General features: G+C 42.9%; 2 protein-coding genes across 5 annotated transcripts in view; both read right to left on the bottom strand.

Annotated features, from left to right (window-relative positions):
• Positions 1–14,335, bottom strand: part of SRPX (sushi repeat containing protein X-linked) — a 48,028-nt gene extending 33,693 nt beyond the window's left edge. For both annotated transcript variants that reach the window (XM_080374354.1, XM_080374355.1), the window contains exon 1: positions 14,111–14,335. In XM_080374354.1, coding sequence (XP_080230480.1) covers positions 14,111–14,180 — 70 coding nt within the window. In that variant the 5' untranslated portion in view covers positions 14,181–14,335. The remainder of the gene's footprint in view (positions 1–14,110) is intronic.
• A 1,451-nt stretch (positions 14,336–15,786) lies between these two features.
• Positions 15,787–24,138, bottom strand: part of RPGR (retinitis pigmentosa GTPase regulator) — a 67,316-nt gene continuing 58,964 nt past the window's right edge. For 2 of the 3 annotated variants that reach the window (XM_080374342.1, XM_080374344.1), the window contains exon 17: positions 15,787–24,123. In XM_080374342.1, the coding sequence (XP_080230468.1) occupies positions 23,902–24,123 (222 nt within the window). In that variant the 3' untranslated portion in view covers positions 15,787–23,901. The remainder of the gene's footprint in view (positions 24,124–24,138) is intronic. The other variant, XM_080374343.1, reaches the window with a different exon arrangement.

The following is a 24,138-nucleotide window of genomic DNA, read 5'->3' as shown; positions in this document are numbered from 1 at the left end:
ACATCAAGTGCCCCAAACAAGGAAGTAAATAAAAATACATCAACATAAAATTAAATTTCCTTAGTCTTTGGAAGCCTAACTGTTGGTTTAAGGCAAAGAGAAACCTGGCAATATCAATATAACACCTTAAAACTCATTACCCCAATGCACCGAGGCCACGTTTCCAGAATTGCCCCTGCTCCTTCAGGAGAGGGAAGAGGGCGGTGAAAATCTACTGCCACTATTAGAAACAGCAGAGGTGACTGAAGCACCTAAAACAGGACCCTAAAAAAAACCTTTTTGGAGAGAAGAATGTGTATGGGGCTAATCTGTAGGTTCTACAAAAGGTACGAGCTTGAAGACAAAATGGAAACACAATTTTTCCTAGTCCTTGCAGCAAATACAGTGGGCTTCTCCTTCTCCCTTGGTAACCCAGTCCCAGCTTCAGCAGAGCCTCTGCACCACTCAGCCAGGCAACAAGACACCTGGGGAAGCACAAACCAGAAGTGCATCCCCAGCTAGTGCAGGGCAACACAGACAGTGATCATGCACACCTACCTCTCCCCTCCTCCCACCTGCATCACATCACTACCAAATACCCAGCAGCACCCCTTTCTTCTCCTCATCCCTCCCGTTCTGTGAGTCCAAGAGCAGAAACTGAGAGGCTGTGGCCAGCACCATGGTCCTCAGCAAAAAGGATAATGCCCCGTCTCCCTTAATTCCTGGAAATGCAGCAGCAGGTTCAGCCCCAGCCTCCTGACACCAGGGCAGAGCGTGCTGGGAAGCAGCAGGGCTAAGCAGGGAAATATGAAGTTGCACTGTATTCAGTGTAGCTACGTTACTGTAGGATAGCCATGCTCTGGGTCCCTTTCGTTAATGGGGAGGCTGACACCTAGCATTGATGAACCACATCTGGCAGGAAAGGAGCAGCTCCAGCAAGCAAGCTCGCAGACAGCTTCAAATTACCAAGGTCAGGGTTCACTTAAACTAATTAGGATATAATCCTTTAGTAGCCAGTTCTATGAATTTTAGTTGTTCACAAAGGCAGCTCAGTACTGAAAAACTGCTCAAGTTTCATAAACATCCTGAAGACGGCAACTAGAGGCTCACAGAACGAACAAGCCAAACTCACAGCAGAACAGACATTTTTAAATAACAGGTTTATGGGTTTGTTTGTATTCTTGTCCTACCAAGTTTCTTCTGAGTGTCAAAATATTATTATGTTCAAAGAAACTGGGGACGTCTGTACAGCAAAGATCAGTTGTTTTTCATAAAGGCAGGATAGGGATGCCATCGTATTTCTCACTGTTTCCTCCTCACAGAAGCATCCAAGTCTGAAAAACTGACTTGTGAGATTTCAGGGCTTGCCATTAAAGGCAGACTGACAACCTGCAAGTTTGTCATACAGACTGGAGATAGGGATGTGAAAAGGGAGAATGTCAAAGAATGAATGGGGAGCGGAGGGGTGGAATTAAGAAATCCACACAAAAAGTAATAAGCTAGCAATAATTTTCACAGTAAATTGAAACCATACCCTAAATCATTACTAAGAATTAATACACTGTAAATAATGTGGAATTTAACCCAAAATCCAGCTGGAGGTCAAACACTCCCCATAACACACCAGCTCAAACCCTGCCAGCCCCTCACCCATCAGGCCCCCTGGCTTGGCCTCTGAGCCACCCTGTCCCTGCAGCAGAGGCTGGTCCCCATCCCAGCTCTGCTCGCTGCCTCTGGGCTGCTGGGGGAGGTCCCTGTCCTGCTGCCAGCCCTCATGGCACCAGGACAACCCTAACCCTGAAGTCTTCTATGTAGAAATGAGAAATCTGAAAGCCTCCTCCCGACCCCCCCCTTTTTTTTTAAATAATCGAAAAATATCAGCTCTGCAGTTTTCTGTGTATCTCAACCAGGCACGATGTTTCACAGGAGGGGAAAAAAATAAATCTCTTCAGCTTTATGGTTTTGGAATGCTCGGGTTCCTTGATTTAGTGCTCTCACCTTCCATTTACAAGTCTGATCCCATGTCATTAAAAATTGTGAAAGATTTGACATGGATTTCCACTACAGTTAGACCAAATAATAAACAAAGGATCCATGCACTTGCCTGTTTACAAACGTGCTGTCAAGTTTGTTGATTTCTTTTCATGATTTAAAGTTTCCCTGCTTTCTTATGAAATTTTACTACCATATGCAAAATTGGAAACATACTGTGCAGTCAGTTCCACAGTGTGGTGTGTCCTGTGTGCAGAAGGCAATCAGCATTACTCTGCCGCTGTTTACACGTAGTCCAGTACCAGCCTCGTTACGTCAAACAAAGTAGTATGTTACATTCAGCATCAACTCCCAGCAGAAGGCAAGGCGTTACACAAGCTGTACATGGCAGCTGTCCAGTCATTTGCGCCTCACCACTCTGTCCCTCTGCAGTGCACAGGCTCTTTGGCATCTCTTATTTGCAAAGGCACCAGTTCAACAGCAGCCTGAGGCAAGTCAACATTTGCCAGAAAGAAATCAGGCCAAGGGCAACCTCCAACAAGACCTGGCAATAAGCTCCCTGGTTCCAACTCCCTCACCCAGCTAGCTCTGAGAGCAGAAATCGTTTTCTAGGAAAAACCAGCTATATTACAGGTCGTTTCAACTATGCCTCGACAACCTGCCACCTTGGCAAGAAGCTGTTAGCAGGACCAGTACATCAGCCAGCTCCCTGATATAAAGCTTACTCCAGCCTTCAGAAATTTTCAGGACCTTGTTACAGGACTGGAGCACTCATCGCAGGCAGCTGGCAACTAAAGGCTCGAAAGAGATGCAATTCTGTATGAATTTGTAGGCTGCTGCATACTGCGGAGCCTGCCAAGCCTTCCTCCTCCCCTGCTCACACACACACACAGTGTATCTCACTGTGATGGCCGGGATTCCTCACAGCTCCTTTCACAGTGGAAACTAGAAGTGACTAGAAATTAAATAGGATGGTTTTTAAAAAACTGTCTGAGCAAATATAATCCAAAACGTAAGTTGCTGCATCAGCTGTCACAAAGGCTTGGGAGAAGGGTGATGAGGAGGAGAGCCTGCAGTTTGTTGGATAGTACTGGTGCACAGGGCTTTTCAGTTGAAGTTTATTTAAACTGTGCAGTAACTAATCTATGCAGCTTCCCTTTGCACACTTCTGTTGCCAAGGATTTGCCAGTCTCACTTACCACGGTGTCTTCATCCAAGAAAGCCTGAGAACATTTTGGAGAGCATGGCTTCTTGTGAACTGGAATCTTGAGAAGCATCAGGCTCTACACCACAAAACCCATTAATAATACATGGAATTATTCTCATGTGTACACACTACAATATGAATTTTTTCTGTTCCCCACCCTGCCTTCTCATTGTCTTTGTGCAATAAAGAATAGCTTTGTTAAAGGCAGAACAGTAAAGAGAGACCAGGGATCTAAAATATAACATCCACCCACTGCAAATAAATTAAACCCCATTCTCCTTGTGAGGGGCTTACAAACAGGGAAGTATTTTTTAACTCAGATGGAGGACTTACTTTCAATTCCCTTCTACTCATCTCTTCTAGCAAACCAGTTTATTCTGCCAACAGGGAAATCAACTATAAATCAATCATCTTTCTCATGAGTTACAAGCTGTCTCTAATTGCACACACAATATATGTGGGTTTTAATGTATGTTATAGCTAAAATGTCCAAGTAATTTTATAAGTATGCCACATATTGAAGATTTCCCTACAAACTGGCAAACAAAAATACTGCAAAAGGATGATTCTGGATAAGAATACAACAAAAGAACTTCCACGGCTGTAATGCACATACCGCGCTGTTACTAGTATCTAAGAGGTCTGAAATGCCTTGGAGCCATCTAAAGGTACAGTTTTATATTCTTGGTTTTGACATTCAGCTGGAATGAGGCACAGAATCCCCAATCAGAAGCACTTCTCTTAAAAAACAGATCGAAAAACCAATTCAGGTGTTCATATTTTCCAAGAAGATGACAAGTCATCAGCCAGTTAACCACTGCAAGCTTCTAATGTACTGATGGAAAGGACAAAAAGGCATCAGTGATACACTAACAGCACTGCTGGCATTTATACAGAAGTTGCCCCCACCCTTACTATAGAACTACTTCGGATTTGATACATTTGACTGGAAATTTCCTTAAACTCAAGTCAAAGCAAGCTTATGCCTACAGTTACCTCCTGTTTCTCCCAGACGTTGTAATGAGGTAGGAAATACATAACTGTCAAGTACCAATGAGAAACTCAAAAGGTGGTTCCTGATACCTACTGAAATGGAAACACAGCCAGAAATTGTAACTGAAGCAGTAATGAAAGCAATGGAAAGATTCACCAGAAGAGCACACAGGTATGCCCAGAACCACAACCAGGCACAGATCATCCCTTTTCAGCTTTAAAGAGACCCAAGAGCAACCTGTAGCAGTTCCGTAACTCAAGGCACCCACACTGTTTTACTTAATATGATACGCTGCACATACAACAGCAATAACTGTACTTGTCCTTGTATGAATGGTTTGAGTCAAAGCTCTCCAGGCGAACCACATTACAAAGGGAATGCAGACCCAGGCTAGCCAGCTGCCTTCATGTCACAAAAAGAAAACAGTGGTACAAAGCTGACACAAATTACCAGTCAGATGCCATCACAAAAAAAACCCCAAAAAACAGCTTCAGCAAGTCACCCTTTTTTTCCTTACTACAGTAATAAGAAAGGCACCTCCTTTCAGCATGAGGCACCCACATCCATTCCTTTCCCAGAAAAGTAAAGTATGCCACTGTAACTCAGCATGAGGGGTATTGTTTCTGCTATCTCTCTCTGGGCAGCTTAGAAGAGTGAATGCCTGCGAGCCAACATGTTTTTAATCTTCAAGAATAGCTGGATAGAGGCATGTTAATTTTGGCCTGCTCCACTTCTGAGTGACACAGTACAACTAAAAAGCCACAATGGATGGACTCAAGACAGGCAGATTCAAACCAAGTAGTTTTTTATAAGTGCACTGCCCTAAAGTTGACATCTCTAAAAAAAAAGCGTAATTGGCATAGGCTCATAGCTTGACTCTTGAGGCAGGAGTTAGAAGCAGCATCTCCCCCCATCTGGCCAGTCAGTATCAGGAAGCATAACAAAAGACCTCCGAGGGACACCAGGATGGACCACAGACCCTAGCAAGTTAAAACTCTCACGGTACAACCTAAAAGTAGACAGACTTTGCTAAGTGACTCATGTTGCCAGCCCACACTGGTTAAGTGTAGGCTTTGGGTAAACCATGCAGCATGACAAGGCACTGCTGGAGAAGCCTGAATACATGACTACTTTCAAAGTCCAGTGCTATTCTTAGTGGATATATGTAGAACACATCTAAATCCAGTACCCTAAGTGGCAATGGCATTTCCTGAAAAGAACAATAAGAGGGCGAGAAGTAGGGGAAAACAAAATCAGATGTCTTCAATCACACTGCTCAAATTGTAAGAAAACCTGTCTATTCAGAGCTGTAACAAATTTTAAATTTTACATGACTAGAATACAAAAGTTTCCTTCTGTAACACCACCAAGTAATTCCAGAATCTTCAAAGCAAACTTTCCTTATAACACAAACTTCTAAATCACCCAAATTGCCTATATGGAGTAATCTCGTACGTGTATATTTTTATCCACTGCAAGATCTGGAGCAAATGATAGCAACAGCATAAACTTTAATGCTATATATTTTCCTACAAATCTACAGAAGTTTCTTCTGTGCCTCCCCAAAGGACACAGCTGCATGTCACAATTCAAAGACTATACAAATCAAATGCCCATACACACATGTGTAGACAAATTTACTCACCAGTTTTGATCAAACAAATGCAATCAAGACTCTTAACAATACACATCCTGCATGTTTTTTGTTATGGATTTTGCGCCAGCTCCTTGAAAACAGCTCATATGACCTAGCGTCTCACAAGAACAACCCAGAACATGCATCACTTAAAGCATGCTCATTTCTTTTTGAGGTCTATGCATCAGAGCAGCTAATCTGAACCCCACTGATGTCACTTGTCCTCAGATGAAGACACGTTTTCACTGAGTAAGCAAGAAGAGTGAAGTTACACAAACTGTATCTGCTCAAATGGCAAAAACCTTCGCTAAAAAAGTCCAACTGTCTCCAGCCCAAGTTGCACACGTCGGCAGAGGCTCAGCACCCCAGCACGGCTTTGGGGTGTTTCCCTCTCCCAGCCTGTAATTTGCCCAGCACACTGCCGGGAGGGGACAGCCGTTCTCCCAAGTACCCAGCTAAGGTTCGACAGCCAAAACTAGGGCAGCAAAGACCCACAGAAGGCTTGCTGAAAGAGACAGCACCATTCAAAGCTGTAAAATGGGTCCCACCCTCGGTGCCTATTTCACACCAAATAGCACAACAGAGTAAAGGAAGACATCCTACACAAATTTATGTGAGCCACATCCCAATTTGGCCTCACGAGCAGGCTTCCCTCTCCCTGGAGGACTGCAGCAACTTGCTGCGAGATCAAATGAAACCACCACGCTGCTCACACCCAGGGAGCCAGGGATGCTCACACAGGGGAAGGCCAGAAAGCAAGGCTTCCCACCTCAAAGTCAAGAGGTAAGTTAAAAAACACAAGCAGAAAAGTAGAAAAAGACTTGAAAACTGCCACCCAGGCGAGAGAAGAGATGTTTCCAGCAACGCAAAATAGGAACAAGAGGAGGTTTGAGACAAATCCATTTTGGAAATCTCTCCTGTACTGCAGACATGCCTGGGAGCCCTGGCCAGGGCCCTACCATGTCAGCACCTGAACAAACAGGGACCGAGGCAAGGGATCCTGCCCAATGTCAGCAAGCTTGGAGTCAGGCAGATGGGTAGGAGGAAGCCCAGGACAGCCGTGAAGAGAACAAGGAGTCCACCCTGATCAGCAAAAACAGGCCAGAGTTGTCTAATGTTTCCTGGAGAGTGCATCTCCCAAAATTAACCAGAAAAAGAGATGCTGTTGAGAAGGATATGGAGGAGTGCAAAGTAGCTGCTTGTACAAGGTAGCATCTGCTAAGTGCTAAAGAAGAATGCACAAAACCAGCACTGAAAATAAAAAGCAGGAGTTGGTGATGAAGGCCAGCCAGCCAAACCAGGGAACTGCAGCACAGCCAGTCCAGTAACTTCTGTTCAGGAAAGAAGCAAAAAGCTATGAGCAAGACTTTCTCCTCCAATAAGCCTTTCAGCAGAAAAGTGTCATTTTAACAGTAGTCCAGCACCAAGGTATTCTGACAAGATTCACTTTGGCTGCCAGTAGAAAGGCTCTTAACGTGTCCCCACACTAAACAAATTCTCCTTCCATCTTCACAGAACTGAAAAGGGTGATGTAATTTTAGACATTTCTCTCCGGGAAAATCCCTGCAGCTGCCAAGAAACTAGAGATAATGGTGGGTGGGGGAAGGATTCCTTATCAACCTGATGTTGCACTGGGCAGAGCTTAACTCTCCATGTAACTACTCCTTCCATGTTTCTGTGCAATGCACAGCAAAGCCACCATTTATTTCCTCAAGCACAACAAAAACTTGTCAAGATTGTTCAGGTAAACCAAAGGAAACTACTGGCAAAGCTGAGCTTCCCATATGTATTAACTTGGGAAAATGTAATTTATTTCCATGCGTGTCTCAAGAAATATAAAAATCCTTTCTCTTCATGAAAAGATATCCCACATGACAAGTTGAAGTGGTTTCAAGCTCTGGCAGAGCTCTTCAGTGGATATTTCAAGTTACAGGAAAGATCAGAACTGTTAAAGTTAAAACCTATAATTTGGAGTCACTTTCAAGGTACTGCAGCATCAATTTTCAGTTTGAACAACGTTAACAGTGCCCTTTGAATATATTCAATAGCTAGAAACAGTGGCAGAGAAGTGCTGGTCAGCCAGCCATGTCCTGTATACTGAGCTGTTCATTTACTGCACTAAAATAATTTAAGTGAATGCGTTGTGAAACAGACAATCCCCAGCACACCGCGATTTTTAACATGTAACATAACTCGAAACAGCAAATCAAAAAGAAACAACCAGCCATTTCAGAGGCAGAAAAATTAGCCAAGTATTCAGAGGAACACGCAATTTGTTACCTCAGTTGGGGAAAATACATTTGTACTTTCAGAAGTTTCACAGAAGTGCCATAAAAAGGCACGAAGATTGACAATATTAAATAACAGTGTATTAAAATACAGTATACACCGCAATTTCATGAAGTATTAGATTACTGATGCGCTTTTCGGACAAAAAGTTAGTAGTGTGATGGAGGTGGAGGCAGGGAGGGACGCGAGTGTTGGTGTTTGCCTCTTCATTGCTCTCCACTCCAATCACCTTAGTGGGCTGCGTACCCATCCCCTGGAAACAGTCTTTCCAAACAAAGATGCTCCTGAGACCCTTAAACTACCTTATCTCATGTATGGCAGCACAGTATAGAGCTCAAGAGTTGAGATTATTGTATTAGTATCTAAAAAATTAAGTGTATTTTTACACATCAGTATATTTTCATACATGATTCATCATCAGTGTCTTTACAGCACATCCATGTGAATGGCGCTCTTCACACACTGGTCTTCAGTCAATTATGGTTTATGAGCAGTGCATCAAGACATCTGACAGTGGAGACGGCCATGGACTTCACCCCACAAACTCCATTCTTCCTGTAAGTCAGCATGCAGCAGTATCTAAGTAGTAGACTTTTTACACAGGCATCTCCAACCAGGAAAAGCAAGGAAGAACAAGTAAGTCTAAGCAACCTGCCTAAGGTTATATATCAAATACATAAGGACTCTGAATTTTCAACCCAGTTGCATATTCCACTGAATGCTGATACAACAGCATGCCAAATCTTGTTCCCTGCACCTTCACCACCCACAAATTTGACCCAATTGATAACCATCCCATTCATGTCTCTAAAGTGAGAGGAAAAAATAAAGATCTATTTCAGTAGTGTTCATTTACAACTACTGGTTTAACTGTCAGAGATAAGACTACAGTAAAACACACCTCAACATCAACATTTCCAAATTGGTTTTAGAATCAGCATTCCTGATAATCCAATTTATAAGCTGATTCTTACTTTTCACAGAAAAAAGAACCTCACCTGTACTGATGGCAATCTCAATTGCAATTTTTTTATTATAAACGCTGAGTTTATAAGCTCTAACTGTTTGGGAAGCCCGTGTCATGCCTGCTAGCATTTACTATTGCAGTGGACCAACAATAAAAGGGATACAGCAGCTTACAGGGATAAAAAATAACTGCCACCAGTTGTTCTGCTGCACCTCCTGTACCATCTCCAATGCTTGCCTAGACCTAACTCCTCAAGCCGTTATATGCAGGTAGCTTGCCTGTGCTCTTTGGCAAGGTGTATTTCACTGTGGGGAAAAAGGACAGCTAAGCAACTCATCCAAAGCACCTCTTAAGATTTTCTGACTTTCACTCTTTGTTCCTGTGATCTCACCCTGGAAATTGCAGTTGCGCCAAAGCCCCCAGGTGCTGCTGAAGAGCGAGCTGTCAGAGCAGGCCCAGCACGAGGATGTCATGACCTGATTACTTAAGGACCACGCAGAAAGAAATGTAGTGCTTTGGTAACGCTCAAAACCCTGAGGAGTTTTCAGTAGGGAATTACTACAGCTCATGAAAATGGCCCACTTCACGTGGGAAAATATGAAAGCAGTGTCAGGGGATGAGTTAACATTATTGGTTGATATAAACAGATCTGTTGCATTTGAGGTCACTTGAGAATGTCATTTCCATTAGCTCTGCTGCTGGAAGTCTTATTCATTCCTACGCAACCACTCAGCAAACTGGAGCTAATTTAGAGGGAGCCAACCCATCCAAAGCACAACTCTTTGGATAAAGCTGTGTGTTAGGACATACTTATCTGCTTGTATTCCTGTGCTGGTTTTTGTCTTTTACTTGGACTGCAAGTGATTTGAGGGCAGCCCCTGCCTTTCTGTTCTGTGCCGAGACAGCATACACAACACCCAGGTCCGTGTCCACCACCAGCTCAGTATCAACACCCGCATCTTCAGGGGACCTGTGCACACAAGTGGATCCTATTTGTACCTCTTCAGGAATTACCACCTAAGACTAATAGGCAGACAGCAAGCTGGATCTAAAAAAAACCCACACATCAACAAAAAAACCCTCAGCTGACACAACAGGCCCCACCCTTGGCAATGCAGAGCACCAGCTGCTTAGGGACCTGGAGACTGTTTCTTGACCACTTTGCAGCTTGGTCTGATGGATAGGAGCTATGAGTGGGAATCAAGTTATTAATTGCAATACCAGATGTTTTTTTAAAGCCTGCCATCTGACTCTAAGCAATCTTAAAAATTTTGCTTCCTTCAATTTTGTCTTCCTATCTTTTGCCTAGTTACAGTATAAACTCAATTGTGCAAGGACTGCCTCTCTGAATGGCTGCAGAAGTCTCACCCACAGATGGACCCCTTGCTCTACAATGCAACCTGGAGAAGAACTACCCTTTCCACAACCACACTTCCATCTGCTCATATTTAATTCAAATATACACATATGTTAGAAGCATACCACACATATATATTGGTTTTCATTGAATTAAATCTCATACAGCTTTTGAAAACAGTCTTGTAAATATTACATGGTCTTCAAGTGATTTTAATGGCATCTCTCTAAAGGTTCACTGTTCCTTGATGTCAATATCCTGTTCCAATGCACAGTTTATTTTTTAATGCAGTATAACCACTTCCCATTAATTTTATCATAGATTAGCTTTTCCTTTCCTCAGTCTAAAGTGCAAAGACACAAGCACAACAGTCTTACACTGTGCAGCGCCACTTGAATTCATCTCCATGTACCCAAAACACCAAACAAATGATTTCCACATGTATATAGAATCATAGAATCATTTAGGTTGGAAAAGACCTTTAAGATCATTGAGTCCAACCACTAACCCAGAACTGCCAAGTCCACCACTAAACCATGTCCCTAAGCACCACATCTACACGTCTTTTCAATACCTCCAGGGATGGTGGTGACTCAACCACTTCCCTGGGCAGCCTGTTACAATGCTTGACCACCCTTTGAGGGAAGACATTTTTCCTAATACCCAATCTAAACCTCCTACAACTGGCCTCAGCCCACCAGTCCTGCCTGTCCAGATTCCTCTGCAGAACCTTCCTACCCTCAAGCAGATCAACACGCTCCCCACAACTTGGTGTTTTCTGCAAACTTATCGAGGGTGCACTCGATCTCCTCATCCAGATCATTGATAAAGATATGAAACAGAACTGGCCCCAGTACTGAGCCCTGGGGAACACCACTTGTGACCGGCTGCCAGCTGGATGTAGCTCCATTCACCACCACTCTTTGGGCTCGGCCAGGTTTTCCACTCCGCAAAGACAGACCCACACACACACACATATATATATATGTGTACAGCTGTACCCTCACCCTGGATATTACTGGATGCTCAGCAGTGCTCTGCCCGAGCCCAATAGGAAAAGGATCTACACTGCTTTTTCACAACTTGGAAAACAAGAAAAGATGGGACGAGCTCTGGGGAAGAGTAGAAGAATCTGATAAGAAACAGTCACTGAAGAGCTCAAATATCCTATCTCCCCTTTTAGTCCTTAAGGAAAAGGTTTTAAGCTTGTTTTAACTTCCAAAAGGTGCATCTCTAAAATGGTCTTGAAGAGCAAATGGACTTTTCTCTGAGTAGCGCCATCAGACAGATTTCATCAGTGCATCACAGGCTTTGAATGGAACAACATAAAAATACCATGGGCATCCTTTCGAGATTTGAAACTACAGTTATAGGTAACAGAGCAGTTGCTTTAAATGCTTTTAAGTATTTTAAGAATTTTAAATATTCAAGTATTTTTCAATTGCCGTCTTTATGCCAAAGAGACAGTTAATACAGTGACATTTTTGAAGGAAGAATACTGTCTTGATTTTTACTGCTTACCATCAAATACTGATCACAGAACTCTATGGCATGTAAATTATCTCTAGTTAGTGTGGCACTCACCATAATCTTTGGGCAATTTGAGCACAAATGTTCTACACTTAAAAACTTCAGTGTAACCACACTGTGAATTCAAGAGCTGACTGGACAATTCCTGATGTTTAGATAACAGTCTACTAATCCAAAATAGATTGTTTGGCTTTGTCTACAAAACAGTCAAGTATCAACTTCGTGGTAACAGTTCACTAAAGCATGTGGCATATATAATCTGTATTCGAGATGCATCCTATGGAGATTTTTTTTGAAGAAGTCTGTTTTAGTTTACTTAATGGCATTCTGTACCTAATGTGCACAGTTACATACCAATGCAGTACTATTAAAAGAAAATATCTATTTACAGTTTTGTTAGATTTCATATTGAGAATAAAGATTTGAAAGATTATCACATTTTACCTATTAAGAAACAAACAGACAGATGAAATGGAACATGAAACATTAACTTCATATTAGGGTTTACAAATACAGCTGCTGGTGATTTAAGCCCTTTGGAGCCTTCGACACTAAGCATAAGAGGAAAATTGGACTTTCAAATGAGTGAAAGCTGAAACAAGCAGGCTATTGTGCAGCCAACTTGAAGATTACATGCAAAAATTAGATTTTTGAGATTAGAGAGGTTACATTTGACCTTTTAGGAAAAAAGGGGACAGGATATTAGCATCCTCTGCAAACCAACTGAAGACAAACATTTGCATGAACCGCAAAGTAAAGCATTCAGCCGCCTTCCTAAGAAAATAGAGTCTGGCAGTACAACAGTCCTCTGAGAAATACTAGGACAGAAACTTCTGTTGTCTTTGTTGATTTAGCAACTGTTGTGTCCAATACCTTAGTGTTTTGTAAAGAAAGAGCATAAACGTGTGTTCCAGCATCTTTCATACTGGAAAAAAGTCACTTGAAGCACGCCAACAAAAATAAGAAAAGCTAACTTCAACTCACAAATACCATCATTATGCCATTTTATGCCCCTCTGTAGGCAGAACTATGTCTTAAGTAGGGATAGCTCTGGATAGAAAAAAAGAGGTATCCCCAAGAACCAGAGGTTCTCTGCATGCACAGCTGTGAATTGTATTAGACACCTTCCTCACCTGTTCATTGCCTCCCTTCACCATCAGCCTGCAGGAACGCACCTCAGCCTGAAGCAATGCCCACTTGGAAGGCTCTGTGCTGACCACCAGTTTTCACTGACTACACCTGTCAAACCACCACTGCATGCCAGTTTACAGTGGCTTCGCTTGCGAGGTCTGCCAAGTCAGCAATGCTCAATCTGACATGATGCAGCTGCTTTAAAACAACAGGCAGACCTACATGCCCATTTCCTTTTGCATGGACACAGACCTAAATTTGAGCTTATTTCAAATTCTGCCGAAGCAAATGTGTATAAGTGAAACAGCGTAAGCATACTTTTTTTTTTTTAATTAATTACTAGAAGCATTAGAACCCAGCCAGATTCACCCTTTCATGTTTTACACTGAAAACTCAGATTAGCTTTCTACATGCGCAGCCACACATGGGCAACAAAAACTGGTGAAAGGCTACTAAGTGCCAAGGTCCAGGAGCCCCGAGCTAGTAGATCACACACATACTGCCCGCCTCCCTTTACAATTCAGGGCAACACAGTCTCTATTTACTTAAGCTGCTTTGAGCGGGTGTCTTCTCCTTCCTCGCCCCCCTGTAAGTGTGCCCGGGTAAGGGCACGGCGAGGCGAGTGTGATGCCCGGTGTGCAAACGCCACCGGCCACCGCCGCGACCTGCACCCCGCACCCTCCCAGCCCACACGGACAGAGCCCCGAGTGGCGCCCACACCCCGCGACTCCGCACCGGGGGCGAGGCCGCCGGCGAGCCGACGGCCGCCCCGGGGCGAGACGGAGGAGGACACAAAGCGCTCCGGGCGGGGAGCGGGCAGCGAGGCCCCCCCGCCCCCAGGGCTCCGGCCCGGCCGCCCCTCCGGGCTCCCCGGGCACCGCGCCGAGCCGCGGGCGGGCAGCGCCCCCCTGCCCGGCGGGGGGAGGCGGCTCCGCCACCGCGCTGCCCGCTCCTCGCCGCGCCCCCGGCCGCTGCCCCGCCGCGGGGCGCTCCCCGTCCCCCGCCGCCCCCTGCCCTCCCTTCCCTACCCTCGTACTCCAGGCTGGGGCGGGCGCCCAGGGCGAGCAGCGCGGCGAGGCGCAGCCAGCAGCTCCCCATGCTGCGCGGCGGCGGCGGCCCTTCCCGGCTGAGCGCTGCGCGGCAAAGGGGCAGGCGGAGGAGGAGGAGTGGGACGGAGACATTCTCCGAGCGGGCTCCCGGGCGCCGCCGGAGACTCCTCCTCCTCCTCCCGCCGCCGGGGCAGGCCCCCCGCCCCGCCACGCCTCGCCTCCCGCCGGGACGCCATGCCCTCCCCCCCTTCCCGGGGCTCCGCGCTGCCCCCCGGGGGGCTCCGCTCGGCTGCCCTCCGACGTGGCCTGCAGGAGCCGCCCGGTAGCGCCCGGGCCCGGCGAGAGGTGCGGGGTCCCGGCCCGGCGCCGTGCGCGCTGACCTGCCGCGCCGAGGCCAAGCAGGGCAGGACCCGGCCCCGGCTGCGCCCTCCCGTCAGCTGCGCTGGGCTCCCCCGGGCGCATCCCGCGCTCCCCTGGCCCTTCTCGGCAGCGCGGCGCCGCGCAGGGGAGGCAGCCCCCGGGGGCGGCAGCGGCCACCGGCCCAGGCCCGGAGCGTGTGGCGGGCAGCGGGGGGCAAACACGCTGCGCTTTTCGAGATGAACCGCGCCGGCTGCTCAGCAGTTTGCAGATGGGCAGCCTTGCATGTCCAAAAATCATGATTCAGATCCTCAAGTCATGAGATTAAAGTTTGAAGACTTCACATTTCCCATTAGCTTTTTGAGCTGCTGGGTGTTTTGGGGTCACATTTTCGGGCTTTCTTCCATAACCGCAAAGACTAGAGGCTTTTTTTCCACTTTCCAGGCAAAAAGCAAATTCCCCAATCGCTCCTAGCCTCCAGAAGCAAGGGCTTCAGGCAGAGCAATCAGATGTTCCAACACTTCTGATTTAAGTTTGAGATCTGTCAACCCTGCAACTTGACTACAGCTAGACTTGGATGTTGGGGGGGGGTCTTCACTTTCCACTGTTAGAGGTAGCATCTAACGTGTGCTGTGGGCTGGGGAAGGTGTAGGAGAGCACTGGCCCCAGCTAGCGTGCCGCCTGTAAAGGGTTTGCATGCTGGGGCAGTAAAAGGGAAAGACCCCAAGGGAGTTCCAAGAATCCCACCTGCTTGCTGCACTACCTGCAGCAAAGCGCAAATAGGGAAATACTATCTAGTAAGTAAAGGAATATTGCCTTAAAACCGAGGGACAGCAATGCTCAGAGGGAGGGTAGTCAGCTCAAGAGGAAATGTTTGTTTAGAAACAGAAGACAGGTTGCTGGCCTTTGAGGCTGGCTATACCAAAACGGCCTAAAAAAGAAATGGAATCTCACTGGTAATTAAAATAAAAATCTGTGTGTGCACTGTGTTTGGGAGCTTCCTCCAAAAGGTTTTCTTCTCATCAGTTTTCATGTGGATCAGGAGTGCACCCGAAGTACAGCTGCCCCCTTGAATCCACGACATTTGGCCATCTGAAGCATGCACAGGAGTGAGTGCACCTCCTGCACCCATGGGGACGTGCTGGAGCTCCTCTTGAGCAAAATACCTGATGGATATGGGTAGGCACTGCGTTCTCAGCACCAGCTGTTCTCCAAGTTGATCATGCTCTGCCCAGTGCAGGTGCAGCTTGAGTATGCTAGGCTTCAATATTTAGTTTTGATCACTCTGTTTAAAAAAAAAAAAAAAAAGGATAGTAACAAAATCAACAGTAGCATCATCTAAGCCATTGCAGTTTAACGGCCTAAGGAAAGATTAGATTTCCATGTGAGGAGAGATTACAAAGGCTAACGTTAGTCTGTTTGAAATAGAAAATAAGGAAAAATGAGTGCTTTAGGCTGTTATTATTGGCACAGATATCATAGAAAAGATCAAAGTAAAAAGTTAGAAATCTGGAATAATGATAATCTCTGTAGTTTTATCTGTGCTGCGAGGCTTCAGCACAAGTTCAGCACTTGAATGTGCTGGAACAACAGAGGTACCTGAAGCGGATTTTAATGGGTCAGGTGTCTCTTGCTTGCTCTTTGCCTATGTCCCTTTAGCTGCCCATTTCCAAAACAGTGGCCTTCATTGAGATAGTCTTCCGAAGAATATAGTAAGGACAATAGTACCATGATAGCATTGTACAAGAAGTCGCTGCCAGCAGGTCTTCACGCAGCCGCAGCTTCTCCATCAGCTGTCCCGGTATCATTCAACCCAAAGGGTCACAGCCTCTGTCTTGGGTAGCCTTTTCTAGCCATTTGGAACAGCATTGCCACAGTACAGAAACGTGGTGGTGGTGACAAACCCTTCTCTGGTTAGCCTCTCGGTATGAGAAGTTAAGTCACTAAGTAGGTGCAGTTGGTTAACTGCTGCTGTGGTGTCCAAATTAGTACAGGCCTGCATCCCATTTCATTGACTGTAATCAACACATTTTTAAACTGCTTTTGTGTTGCTCCTGATTACAGTAGACGTGATGCCATCCGTTCAAACAACTTAACCACGGGTGTTTTCAGGCTGGATTTTACTATGTCTTGGCTGTTGACTGCATGGCTTTTGTCAAAGTTTACTATGTGCACTGTCTGTGAGCTTGCCTGGGACACTGGTTTTGCTCTAGCATCCAACTCTGGGGAGTGTTCTAGCTGCCCTGAGAAAGGCAAGAGATTTAAGACTTTACATAGTCTGCAAGTTACAGCTCAAACTGAGATGCAAGTGCGAGCATAGCTAGCAGTGTGAATGCATCCTTCATGAACCAGCCTTGTAAACATGCCAGTACTGAGGTGTGCATTCATTCAGATGAAAGCTGGCTGTGGAGTTTCTCTGCGCAATGTAACCCATATTCAATGTCTTTGTTACAATGACACCTATGTGAAATTACCCAGAAGATTGGGGCTTGAAAAACAAGTTCAAGGCATCTTGAAAAAACTTTTTTAAATTTGTAATACATATTAGATTTTTATAAAGTAGTTTCCTCAAGGGACCTTTTAATAGGAGAAAGCATTTGGAACTAGGAATATATTGAACAAATGTCACATTTATTGCATTTGAAAGCATAGTCCTGGCCACTTTTTCTTCACAGTTCAGCTTTCTGTTTTCATGGAAAAAAATTCCAAATGTTTAAGCTTGTGGTTATTTGGAGTTCCAGGCACTACTGGCATTACACAAGAAATAACCAGCATGCTTTTCACAGAAGGTTCAGTTTTTGACTGTTCAAAGGTAAATAAAAACTTTCAAAACTGAAATTAAGCAATAGTACAGGATGAAAGTGTATGAGAATTTCTCAGTTGAATAAATAGTAAGACACAAAGAAAAGTTAAGTGCTTTTGGAGACTTAAAGATATGTTCTTATTATGCCAAGGGGTTTATTTAAGCACATAATTTCTCTTTCATGCTTTAATAGCGGTTCAGAAATTTAATTTTATTACTTTACCAGAATATCTGTAAGTTAACTACAGTTGCAGTGATAATAAAAATACAGCTTTTGATGGAGAGGAGAAATTCATTAAAGTACAATTTTTAATAATGTTTAGCAGTCTAATCATTTCTCTCCAAATAGCAAAAGAATGATGAGGGAAAAAAACCCAACCCAACAACCCAGCTGTGTGTAATTAAGTTTTGGAAGCTCCAGCTAAGATTCGATTAGCTGAGATAACAGGATGACAAACTGGGGGCCCAATCCAAACTACACAGTGTTTTTAGCCCAGTGAGTGGCCTTACTGAATGAGAATGCTCTGGTACTTAATCATGTAATATCTGCAGAAACAGCTCTAAAATAACAACAACAATAATAATAATGCAATTCTTGTGTACAATTCTTAAAATTATTGAAGTTTATGAATTACTTTCTGATGTTTAATGACAGCAACAGTATGAAATATGCATTTGTTGCTCATTGTTTGGTATTACTAGACCCTCCTTACAACTGCTTGGAACTGCCATCTTCTAAGGCAGATTTTTCCCTCTGGATGTCTTCCTGTTGCATATGAAATTCGCTAGGATGCTGGTCCCTGTTAGCATCCCACTCCAGGGGCGTTTTGGGTGCTTGCAGGCTGGTTGGGTTTCACTTCAGTGTTGGAATGTTTCTGAAGCTCTGACAGTCTGGGAGAGGGAGACTGAAATGGAAGCAAAGACTGGGATTGACCTCTGGAGGTAACGGGCAGGAAGAGAAGCTCTGCTGCAGGCACTGCTGTGGTGAGGAACAGGAGGCACTGCAGTGGTGAGGAACTGAGAGACAGAAAAATAGAAAAGAAAAAAAAAAAAAAAGAGTGGGGGGAAAATGTGGTCAGAAGGAGGTAGGTAGATGTGCATCACATAGAGCACAGTCTGGGAAAGGACAGACAAATTCCTCAGTTTTACCATGCTGCTGCTGTCAGCACATACCCATGAAACCCCACTGCCAGCACGTGTACTTCGGTTCATGCCGAGGTGCTTCCCCCAGTGACATTTTCAAAAGGCATCTCCACTGCAGACGGCATGTCTGTCAAACAGACTTTGCTCATTTTGCATTTTTAAGTGATATATTCATGTCCCTGTTTCCTATTAGAAAGCTGGTTTTCCCAAGATGGTAACACGAAAGAAACACTAGAGGCCAGCCTATAAGAAGGCATCACTGGCTAAAAATGTCAGGACATAGACCAATGGAAGTTCTTGTTTCACGAGCTTAAATAACAGAATTAATGATCAAATTGTTTCTTTTGTGAAATAATAACCTTAAGTTATATCCCAATAATTTTCTTTCTTCAGCAACACCTAAACATTAATGGCACACTCCTTGACAAAAATATAAAAGAATATACTGCCTTGGCTGTAGAAATAACATATTTTAGGGAAATAATATGTTCAGGGCAGCACTCTGTCTGTGTTCCATCCCTGAGGACTTATGTGGTCCCTACATCAGTGACCTGGAGAAGTCTTTGTGTCTTCCCAGTTAATGGTGGCCTCGTGCCCTCCCTTCCAGCAATGGCATGAAGGAGATGGCTAGACTAACTTCCCCTCAATTTCTCCACTATCTTCTTACGGAAAATTTCAACCTGAAAGGCTGTGTCAGGCACATACATATCATATACATACTATACATACATAGCAAGTCTTCAGAATCACCAGTTGCCTCTTTCCCCTTCTATCTGGCAGAGGGTGCATGTGTCCTACTCACAGAAGTGTCTTAGGCAGCCAGCAAATCAGAAAACTTTGGTGAGGACACTATTGCATTCTTAGATACAGACTGATGCATAAATACGTGATATATATCAGCAGATACATGGTTTAATGTTTAATAGATATATTGGAGAACAAAAACTCTGTATTTTTTTTTAAAGCTGTTAACAACTCTTAAAATTCTGTTACTATCTCTTCAACTTTTGATGAATGTTATTGGAAACAGCTGCATCTAAACTGTTTCGACATTAAGTGAGAATCGTCTTGAAAATGAAAGATTTCTTTGTGTACGAATAAAAGAACAACAGTTTAGCCAGATTGAGATTTTGCAATGCTTCTGTTGAGTCATTACTGTCTGGTCCTGAAAAAGAGACTGATAATTATATAGCATGATTAAAATGGAATTCCAACACCATCTTGAAAGGCCAATAGGTGTAAAGTTTGATACCTCATCAGTATGAGACACTGAGCAAAGCAGACCAGCTACCACACCATCGATTTCTCCAGTTCTTACCATGACAGCAATCTCATCACACTTAACCAGGACACTATTCATGTTCTTAAAGGAATTTAGATATAACAGGGTGTGAAAAATTTATAACCCCCTGTAAGTAGTGAGTAGGACAAATAATACAGTTCTTAAAAACACTCTGAGGGAATTTAGGGTAGTTTATTTATGTTTTAAAGAGATAAAATAGTCCAAGGATGAAGCAAATGGTTATAATTTTCCTATACAACGTTCAGGCATTTTTGAATGTGCTCAATATTGTATATTAATATTTAACTCAAACAGATTTCCTTTCCACTGCTAATCCAGATATTTTAGGTATTGTGGAATATTTCTTTCTTCTGTGTTGTCACACATCCATGCTGCTAGGTACATGCCATAAATCTGAGTGAAGTGTTACTCCTTCACCAGGGGGGTATTATCATAGAATCGCAGAACGGTTTGGGTTGGAAGGGACCTTAAAGATCACCTAGTTCCAACCCCTGCCACAGACAGGGACACCTTCCACCAGACCAGGTTGCTGACAGCCCCATCCAGCCTGGCCTGGAGCACATCCAGGGACTGGGCATCCACAGGTTCTCTAGGGAGCCTGTTCCAGCGTCTCACCACCCTCACAGTGAAGCATTTCTTCCTAATATCTAATCTAAGTCTCCCCTCTTTCAGCTTAAAGCCATCTCCCCTTGTTGTGTCGCTACATGCCCTTGTAAAAGGTCCCTCTCCAGCTTTCATTTAGATGTAGAGTAGTGATCGCAGTATCAGTAGCAGTAGTGTAACTGTTGCTTTAAGAACCACCCCTTTCTGGGTCAGCAAGGAGCCTGGCCAGCAATTTCAGCAGAAATTGAGTACAGAATGGGCTTTGTGTGCAAGAAAGCATTTCCAATACACTAAGTAAATGTCAAAAATCCTAGGTGTTAAAAGCTAGACAAGTGAATGTGTTATTCATAAGTACATTTTAAGTGAACCCATACTTAGTTTATCAATAGTCATGTAAAATAAACTTGTGTATATATGATTATCAGGACTTAAGAGTGGTTTACCATTATGATATTAACTCAATTTACTTCAACTACCCTGGTGTCAACAGCATGAATTAAAAATCTTCCCTAAGAACAAAGACTGGATATAGTTTGCATATTATACAACTATTTCCTGGAAGAAAAAGGAAAAAGTTGCACAAAGTTCATTTGATATACTATTATTATAATCTTCGGATATATAAAATACTGTCCAAACAGCACGCTCTCTCCTTTTATACTTCAATCGCCACAAACTTGCATAGGAACGGTAGCTGCCTAAATGAGTCCTGTGCTTCTGCAAATCAGTAAATATGCATATGTTAATATATGGATGAAATGGAAATTTCAGGAGGTTAGGTACACGTTTGGTCATTCATATACATACACATGTCTACATATACACGTATATTCATATATACATATACACATACATATTGGTGCATATATGTGTATATATATGTATGCAAGATGCACTAATAGCACTTCTTTTTAGATCAAACATATATACCTAGACTTACATTTATGTATCAGAATATGACCACTGAATATCTATGCATATATTGAGAACTAAATAATTGTATTTTTCTGTCTTTACATTTTTACAAATACACAGTCGAAAACTTTAAAAATACACTATATATACATGTCAAGGAACCAGAGTACTTTAACGCCAAAGCAATATGCCAGCAACATAAAAGTTTTCAGGGATTTTTGAATGAGAAAATTTGATACAGAGTAAGTATTTTCAGGGGCCAGGGGAAGGAAAATTTCTGGCTCCAGAGGCTGGTTACACCTTCAAAGAGCACAAACTCCATCTAGGGGTAGATGGTGAAATTTTAGAAAACCAGCAGTTCTAAAGCACAACCTCAGTTGTACGACAGGGCTGTGCAATCTGTAAAGAGAGATTTAAGTTGATACAGTTATCTTTGGGAAAGTAAGAAAAAACTGAGAAAACGTACTGTAAATGTTCCTACAACTTTTTGCTAACTAGTTTCTGAAAGCCTTTCAATAATAAAACACCCTTACATTTTTAACATAAGGATTATGAATGTGTTAAAAAAAAAGCCCTTTAAATTAATACACATGTACATGTAACTTTTTTTATTTGTTTAATATTTTTTATTACCGAGGAAGACATGTAAAAAAGACATCTGAATGGATTAATTTGTTCCTGCTTCTTAAGCAAAGTGTATGGACAAGATAAACGTACAAGTGCCTGAAACTGCTTGATGTACAGCCGTTTAGAATCCATTAAATACACTTCTATTACATTAGATTTAAGGGTAATTCCCCATTTAAAGCAATATTTTCCACTAAACTAGTTCACATTTTAAAGAAAGAAATTGTCCTTACGGTAACAGTTTCTGCGATTGCTCTCCCCTTAGAAAAATAATTTCAGCTTATTTAAATTAATGATGATAGTAGTCACTTTATTTCTCCTTTTCCACTTCTTTACTGTTTACAGCAGTATCCAAGTAGGACAGAAACCACATGTGCATTCAGGAAAACATGAAAATATGTAAATATAATGCACATTGGCAGAAAAAAAATAGGTTATGTAAGGTTCACTGCAGAACCAAAGAGTAGCCCAAATAAAAATAACAGAAACAGAAGGATCTTAATTAACTGTGGAAAACGATGACTCAAGCATCCAGGTTTTCAGTATGATGCTTACAGTAGCACTGAGGAGGCCCTGTGAAAAAATCTGGGCACCTGCCACACTTACAGGGACAAAGTGTTCAGCTGAATCAACTTCCAGGTTGAAAACAACTCCAGACATTTCTGACTGTATTATATAATATTTAAGCCACTCTGAAACTAGGAAAATCTGATAATCCAAAGGTGAAATACAGCCAAAGGCACATTAAAATATATTCATACATTTTCCTAGGTTTTCTACAATGGTCATCTGTCCCATGTAAAGTACTCTGAAAAGTACTCACTTTAGAAATAATTCTTTATCTTTTATTTAAGCTAGAGCTTGTGTATATTCATAAAAACCTAAGCATATTTTAATAAAGGGCAAACACAGACCTTGGGTTAGATTCATCATGGTAAGGGTTACATTTCTTATTCACCTGGACTAAGTTTTCAGAAACCAAATTTCATTCAGAGGGAATGCTAGTAATTAGAATAGTCGGTTTGTCACTTCAGCTTCTTGGACTAATTAAAAACCCATGCATTCCACTCAGCCATACCAGTAATGGGATTCATTACTCCTGGTGCTCAGACTCTATGTGAAGAAAACCAGGTTGCCTGAGAAAACCATGAATAATTAGCCCATAACGATCTATTTGTCATACCAATGGATTCCATAGTAACTCTGATTACATTATTTTCCTGCAAGGAAAGCTTCACTAGAGACTCATTAAGGTACGAATGTTCAAAGAGTACAGGATTAGAATCCAACTGAAACAACAGTGAGGATGTTCAGTTTTTACGGGGCCCGATTCTGTGAGGAAAGAGTCCCATCAGCAGGAGCGAAGGTGTTCAGCATCTCTCAGAAATGAAAGGTTTCTCCAAGTCTCAGTTTGTCAGGAAACTTAACTTACTCACACTACTCTTAGGTACTGTTTCCAATGGAACTGCTGCTATAGATGACATCAGGCACATACTTAAGTAACTTCCTCAGTAATGGCCTATGTGTTACCTTGAAAGTTTATTGCTATTTTTCTAAGTCAAAACAGAAAGAGGCATATGTATTTCTAAGTAACTGAGTACCCTCTTTAAAATGTGAACTTCAATATTCTTACCTAGGTTGTTAAAACCAAATAATATCTTACATCAAATATAATTTTGCAAGAGTATCATAATGACAGTGGTACTCTGTAGATGAAACAGAATAAAATTATTTAGCAAAAACCATGAAATGCCTGTATCCAACTTTTCACGTAAAAAAATATATTTTGCTTTACAACACCAACATTAAAGGCCACAGAACTCCAGCAAGGTGCTGATAAGCATTGCAACTATTAAGATTACCAATAAATATCAAGAAATTCCTCTGCATGTTTAAAATCACAGCAATCAATAATCAAAATAGCAACCATCAACAGCTCTAGTGAGTCGTAACTGTTTTCAAGTAAAAATTGCACTATTGTGCTTTAAGACTGTCACATTCTTACATACTATAACAGTGTTAGAGTAATATGCAAGTAGAAGATTTCATCCGTCTGTCCTGGTTAGTCACAGTTTCCCTGGAATCCTCCAATGTATGATTCTGGTTTTCATCTTTACTGCCTTCACCAGATAAATCTTCCTTTTCTTTTTCTTCACTCTGTAGTGGCTTTCCAGATCTATCTTCCATTCTGCTACATACATTCTTCTGGCATGTCAGTGGCTTTCGCTTAAACAGGGAAAACTGAAGTAAAAAACA

The sequence above is a fragment of the Falco punctatus genome (genome assembly GCF_963210335.1).
Source record: "Falco punctatus genome assembly, chromosome: 2".
In the NCBI taxonomy this organism is placed as follows: domain Eukaryota; kingdom Metazoa; phylum Chordata; class Aves; order Falconiformes; family Falconidae; genus Falco; species Falco punctatus.
Note: the sequence above shows the minus strand (reverse complement) of the source record. Positions and strands in the feature narration are given on the sequence as shown.